The 7099-nt window shown below is 46.6% G+C and overlaps 1 protein-coding gene across 1 annotated transcript; it reads right to left on the bottom strand.

Moving 5' to 3' along the window:
- Positions 1-779: 779 nt before the first annotated feature.
- On the bottom strand, positions 780-5370 carry LOC120752267 (chymotrypsin-like elastase family member 1). The gene is made up of 7 exons (XM_040063136.1): positions 5308-5370; positions 4997-5106; positions 3742-3873; positions 2943-3079; positions 2676-2821; positions 1533-1682; positions 780-806 (listed from the first exon to the last, which is right to left on the bottom strand). Exons 2-7 carry the CDS (start codon positions 5020-5022, stop codon positions 780-782), a joined length of 618 nt encoding a protein of 205 aa, XP_039919070.1. The 5' UTR covers positions 5023-5106; positions 5308-5370.
- Between the last annotated feature and the right edge of the window lie 1729 nt (positions 5371-7099).

Below are 7099 nucleotides of genomic sequence, written 5' to 3'. Positions count from 1 at the left end.
TGAGTCAAAAGTATAAATAATATAGGTGCCACCTCGTTATTCGGTAATTAGTGCTTAAATAACCTTGGAAAGAGTTAGAAGCTCTCCATTTTACCTCGTTTTCCTAGCATGCTAGTTGGAGCTCATCGTACATGAGTCTGTAAATACTGTATACACATAAGAGATCATAAACATTCCAATTCCGAACTCGGTCCTACGTTTCCCATGTATTATTCATCCTGACCTTAGCAGAGGAGAAAAGAAGGCAAAATCCTCACATCTGTTGTTGAGGCTGTTTGTCTGGGAACATGAAGAGCACCCAGTTGTTCAAGCAAAACCTCTGCCAGCTGCAGTGAGAATAGATCAGGACAGGAGCATTCACACTGGTGCCCAGCAGCATCACACGTTCCTCTGCACCCAACTGACCTGGCAGCACCTAGCTGACCACCTCTGCTTCTGGTGGGGGTTGTCCCTGAGGAACTCCTCAATGAGAAAAATCCATCATGGCCATTTTCTGCAGGATTGGTGCCAAAATGATGGCCTTGCCCAGCCCCGGGTTAAGGGCACTGTCACAGACTGGGGCATTCCCTGAGCCTCCTTCCCTGCTGACAGGGTTAGACCCTGAGGCAGAGCAAGCACACCAACAGCTCACTGGCTCTACTCACTGAGACTTTATTACACCAATATTAGCCAAATCCTGCTGTTAATAGCCCAGAGAAGTGCAGAAGGAATGAGAGGAGGGTTAAAGAGCACAGGTACTTAATTTTATCTCATATGTTCATGCACCAAGCGATTCTTCTCTAGAAACCTCCATTATTCTCCATAGTCTGAAAGTGAAAAACAGATTGATTCAGCAGAGAGGCAGAATAAGGCATGGTCTGAAGAAGGGCTTGTTCCCAGCTGAGCCAGGGGACTGCTCTAACAACCTATTCCGACCCAAAAAGGTTTATGGACCACACTGGCCTCCCTCTAAACCACACTGATTTAAAATACCTCTTCCCACCTTTCCTTCCAGCAAATCCCACAATTTACAGAGGCTTTTCCACAAAACCATCCCCTGGGGAAAGGCTGTTTCTCATGCCAGTCATTATTTATGGAGAAAAGAACTCGCTGTTCCTTCCCAAATTTAAAGCTGAGGGTGGATAGTGCAGCACTGCAGGATTTGCACTCTTAGAGATGCTTTATGTTTGCTGCATTTCCCATCCAGCTAATTCCTCCCGTGGTTTCCTGCAGCAAGGTTTTGTCTGGGTGAATGGTGATGATAATTTTTTGGACATGGAGCCCAGCTCCTGCCTGGCTTGAATTTTGTCTGTGGCCCTCAGCAGAGCATTTCAGCTCTGAGGCAGCAGCTGCTTCTTTACAATTGTTTGACTACACCAAAAGTAGCATCAAATATGCTGATTTTAGACCTCCCCAGATCTCCCTGTTCCACTCCTAATGGTTTAATACCCAAAAAAACTTCTCTGAATGAAAAATAAATGAAAAATAAACAAAAACTTCCTCTAGCCAACCCCTTGCATTCAGGGGAGATGCACAGGCATGAAACAACTTACGCTGTAGATCCAGTCCACATAGGCTGACACACGTGTGAAGACTGTGGGCTTCTGGTAGGTGTTACAGTAGGGAACTAACCCAAAACTCACAATCCCATGGACTTCCCAGTGATCATCCCTGTAGCAGTTGAGAGGGCCCCCAGAGTCCCCCTGGATTGGAGGAAGGAAAGGAAATATTCAGCCAAATTATCTGAGCAACAACTGGATAGGATTAAGGAGCACTAGAGACTTAAAATACGTGAGAAGATAAAGGCTCTTCCTGGTCTCACAGCTTGGTTTGTAACAAGGTTCTGACACAATTAAACCACACACATTCACACACGAAAATACGCTATCAACAGACCTGTAATTATCCCATACCTATAACTGTGCTATGTATAACTGTACAACCTGTTTTATTTCTATATGTTTCTGTGTTATACACCTATATTTGCATAATCACACATTATGTATTTTTCCACAATTTTTTGAGGGCTCTGCATGGCTGCTTTTATTAGGAGCCACATTTGCAGTGAGGGGAATATAGGCAGAGGTAACAGGCATTTCTTGGCTCCACATGCCAAACCTCCTTGCCTTGATGCTGAGGCCACTTGGATCCTCTGGGAATAATGGGAACATCACAAGACCTTTTCCCACCTAAGCTGGGCCAGAGGGAGCTGTTGGACATAGCCCAAACTTGCAGCAACCTCAGCTGTAAGCAGAGTGGATGGGAAGGAGAAGGGTGACAAGCAGGAGGTGGCAGAGCCTGGCTCAGGGAACAGCAACACAGCAGCATTGGAAGAGTGGACAAACTTCCTTGTAGCTTCACCCTTTGGGTCAGGGCAGAGGTGGCTGCCAAAGTTTCACCCTTGTTCCCAGGATCTGGTCCTTGGGACATGCTCCCAATCTACTCTCCGACATCAGAGGGGAGAGGTGCACCCTGAGGGTCTGGAGGTTTTTCTCTCTGCTCACTGGTCTCTGTAGGAATGTGGAGAAGGCCTGGTTCAGAAGATATTCAGCAGAAAGCAGAAAATGGGCCAGGATCTGCAGAACTATTGCAGGTGGAGAAATGGCAAAAACCAGAACTTGAGGCACAGCGAGGTGAGAGAGGAAGGGAAAAGAAAGAGGGCAACTTGAAACCCCTGGGATTGTAAGAGCTCTTACGCTGCATCCTGCTCTCACACCATCTCCACCTGCACAGAGCATGGTGTCCTTTGCCTGGGATCCCCACCAGTCCTCCTGGGAGCAGATCTCCTGGTCCACCACTGGCAGCATCACCTCCTGCAGCCTGTCTGCGCTGCCACCGCCCGCTACGCAAGGGAGGGGACACGAGAAGGGCTGACACCTTGGCCAGGCAGCTCGAGGGGCTGAGGAGAGAAGCTTGATCTTCATGGTGGTCCCCCTGGACACTCCTCCTTCCCCCTTACTCACCACTGACCACTCCCCAGCCAGTAATATAGCAGGGATAGTCGTTGGGCAGAATTTCTCCTTTGGGTGGAAGCGCTCCCAGCTCAACGAATCCGTTGGCACTGGCAGGAGATTCGAGGCGCAGCAGGGCGATGTCAGAGCTGAAACGGGGCACAGGTGAAAGATTCCTCACTGAAAATCCCGGATGAGGCATGGATCACACACCCTCCCTCTTGTTTGAACGCTCACACAAGGCTCCAGCCTCTGCGTGGTGATAGGCAAGCGCCTTGCGAATATAATGAATTATTCCTTATAGCTATCACAGGTGACAGGAAAATAAGGGCAGTTAAGAGAGAAAAGGCCATGGTACAGACTGATAAAGGGATAACACTGCCCAGAAGTCTCCTACAGGTTTGGGATGAATTTTGGCGGACCCTGGGTGGACAGGCATGTCTCTGAGGGGGTTTGAGACAGCCCTTCAGCATTTTCCTGCTGGCTTTCCTTCATCAGATGCACACAGGCCTGTGACTGCAGACCAGCCCCTCAATTTTCTGCACGTCCTGGATCCATTTGTTTTTTTCCCAAACTGGGGAAAACAGGCCCATCTTTTCCCCATTTTGGGTAAAACAGGACTGAGGTCATCCTCATGGACACCATGGGACATCTCTAAGAGAAGGGACCATTTGGGCAATCTCCTTTTCAGCGTCTTCCAGTGCTTCCCACAACTCCAGCCTCACTGGGAGTTGGACTGAACAAACACGTAAATACTGGTGAGAGAGGATGCTCAGTATGGTTCAACTATCTGACAGTAAAAAATAATTACCCGTTGGCAATGTCGTTGGGATTCCAGCCCTCATGGATGAAGATTGCATCCACACCAACGTAGTACTCGGTGCCATCCACCTCCAGGAGGTTGTGCTCGCCCAGAGCCACCCGGTAGGATGCTCCAGGGGGCCTGGAAATGAATCACAGAGTAATTGGTGCAAAACCTGTTCCCCACTGAGTGCTTTGCAGTGCAATTCCTGCACAACCCCAGCCTTCTGCAAGTTTTGCCATTCCAAAGCACCTTCCACCAAAGGATTTTCAATACACTGTAGCCAAATTTGCTGTGAGAAGGGCTGGAAGCTGGTGAATTTGTGGCTGAGGGAGCTGGGCATATTTAGCCTGGAGAAAAGGAGGCTCAGAGGGGACCTTGTTGCTCTCTGCAACTACCTGAAAAGAGGGTTCTAGCAAGGTGGGAGTGGGTCTCTTCTCCCAGGTAACAAGTACAGAATGAGAGGAAATGGCCAATGGATATATAATGGGAAAGATTTCTTCACTGAAAGGGTGGTCAGGCCTTGGAACAAGCTGTCCAGGGCAGGTGTTTAAAAGATGTGCAGATGTGGCACTTGGGGACAGGGTTTAGCCGTGGGCTTGGCAATGTTGGGTTAATGACTGGACTCAATGATTTTAGAGGACTTTTCTAACCTAAATTTTGTTTCTAAGTGGTATTATGAATCAGGCACATGCTGGCTGCAGTTTGCTGGTGAAGAAATTGAAGGTGCTGCATCAGCTACTGCAGTGCTGAGCTTGGTCTTGAGCAAGAGGTTCATTTTCCATTTCTGCACCTTTCTGTGGAGCAGAGTGTGAAGGATCAGCTGGTTACAGTTTATTTTGAGTGCAGTCACTAAGGGCAGTAGCAATTAAAGGGGAGTGTTGGCTTTCTGGTGTCCCATGGCATTGACACTTTGTACATCAGGCCTGAGAGCAAGCCAGCACCCCTTTTGTTTCATCTTTCCATCTCTGTGCAGGTCTCTCAGGATGCAAACCCATGAGGAATGCTCACACTCATGCAAATGCACCTCCTCTTATGCAAAGCAGCAATCAGCTTGATTCCCACTCCCAGGAAGTCAGCGATTAATATGTAAAATCAAGGCTGAAGCCAGCAGAGTTTCCAGCTCCCCTGATTAGGGGAGCAGGGAGATGTCCAGCTGTGCAAGGCACCAGTGGGGAGCTCTGAGGAGGAAAAGGGTCTGGCTCCCATCTGCAGCAGGAATGAGGAGCAGAACAGGAGTTTTAGCAGTTTTTATCCTACTCACACGCTGAGGCAGTGTGCTGCAGTCATGATCCATTTGCTGCTGATAAGGGTTCCACCACAAATGTGAGTGTAGTACCCGGGGTCGTTGGGATAGGAGATCTGGAGTGACACCTGGATCAAACAACAACATATTTTATACCCAAGCCATGTCATGCCTCTGCAGAAACAGTGTGTGTGACTTTGGACAGTGAAAGCTGTTATTTTCTCACTGTTTTGGCTTTTATATGTGAGTATATATATATATATATTTTTTAAAAATTATTTTTTTTTTTTATTTAAGACTTTTTTCCAGGTATAAGACTCCAGAATTACCTGCCACTTCCAGCTGTTTGGTTGGGCTTCGTGGCCCCCAATCACTCGCCCTGCCAGCACATCCTTCTGAAGAGCATCCCTCAGGGGAGTCCCAGAGATTGCCCCTAACACAAAAAAAGGAAGGAGAGCAGTTGTCCTGTCGATTCCTAAAGAGCAATAGTCCCCACAGCCAGCCAGGTCTGGAAGATGGAGTGGGTGAGGCTTGCACATGGTGACACTGTGGTCACTCTCCAACCTGGAGTGAATTTTTCATCCTCCATGAGTGAAAAAGACCATAATCAGGCTTCAAGATACAAAGCTCTTGTATAAATTCACTCATTTCCCACACTCCAACCCCATCTTTATGCACCAACCTACATCCCCTTTTTTTTGGCTTGCAGGTTTTTGCTCCCTCAGAGAACTCCTGACTCTTTCTCATGGAGATAATGCTCCCACAATAGAGGAAAACCCTTCCACATTAGGTTTTGCCCTAGCACAGAGACTGCAGAGAAAAGAAAATTGATATGATCTAATCTGCACCACTTAGAGATTGAGAGCTTCACCTTTTCCCAGCTCAAATAAATTGCAACTTACCCAGGCAACTGAGAAGAACCAGAAACTGAAACATCTTTAATGAAATGGTCCCATTTTTTTTCCAAGAACATGCCTTTTTTATACTAAAATATCTGAGAAAGCTGTGTCTAAATCTGGGATCAATGCAGCTTATCTATACCCATAACTCATTAAACTGATCAAAAATGTTCTCTATGTGGAAAAAAACCCATCTGCTCAATGTAGAGCCCAAGGCTACACAAACACCTCCACACGTATGGTTCCCACGGAGCCACAAGGCAGAAAAATCCTGAGAAATTTGGAATTCTCTCAAATCAAGTCAAAAACAAGGCAGGGCAGACCCAGACTGGAGAGGCCAGCATGGGTGCACACATTGTATTATTATACACACGTTGTGTTGTCTCTCTTGTAAGATTTATTTGCTAGTCCAGCTTTCTGCTGCTCCATGAGCTGACCTTTGTCAAATGGATAAACAAAACCACAGCTCTTTTTATACCCCCATTAACTGCAGTCCCTTGTATTTTGTGCTTGTGGAACGTCATGATTTGTATCCATGTAATGGTTAAAGGGGCAATCAGGGAAAATAGTAGATGCATAAGTTCTTCAGTTAAATATAGATATAGATATAGATATAGATATAGATATAGATTAGATTTAGATAATATAAATGTATACATAGAAATATATAAATATAAACACAGCCCTGCTTTTTTGTTTCCAGAGAGGAAGGAAAAAAGAAATGCCTGCAGCTGATGGAAATCCAGAGACTGGCTTCCATGGTCAGGGGAAATCCCCTTGGAACACACAGGCCATCAATGGGTGAGAAGTAAGGCTCACCTTGAACTGCAGTCTGAGGGCAGCTATCAAGTTAAAAAAAAGGGAGAGTTAAGGAAATGAACTGGAGAAGACAGCAAGGGTTACCTAGACAGGTGTGCTAATGGGATCCACTCTCCATGGAGTGCATGATCCAGGACATTTCCTATATAATCCCTACAGTTCTCTTTCACAAATCATTTTCATTTTAGTGGGAGCCACAAAAGGTTCAGTGTGATATTTCAGCACTGAGACCCTCTTTTAATCCTTGAGCACGTTTTCCCCCTTACATCACAGATCATTTTTAGCTCCCAGGTAGTTTTGGTAGGAGGTCAGAAAGCGGCCTCCTACCCAAGCAGTCTCTTCCCTCGCCTTCACTGCATTCATCATCCCTGTTAGCCCTGGCCAACTCTCTCATTTCCTGCCA

The sequence above is a fragment of the Hirundo rustica genome, chromosome 1, assembly GCF_015227805.2.
Source record: "Hirundo rustica isolate bHirRus1 chromosome 1, bHirRus1.pri.v3, whole genome shotgun sequence".
Taxonomy (NCBI): Eukaryota; Metazoa; Chordata; class Aves; order Passeriformes; family Hirundinidae; genus Hirundo; species Hirundo rustica.
Note: the sequence above shows the minus strand (reverse complement) of the source record. Positions and strands in the feature narration are given on the sequence as shown.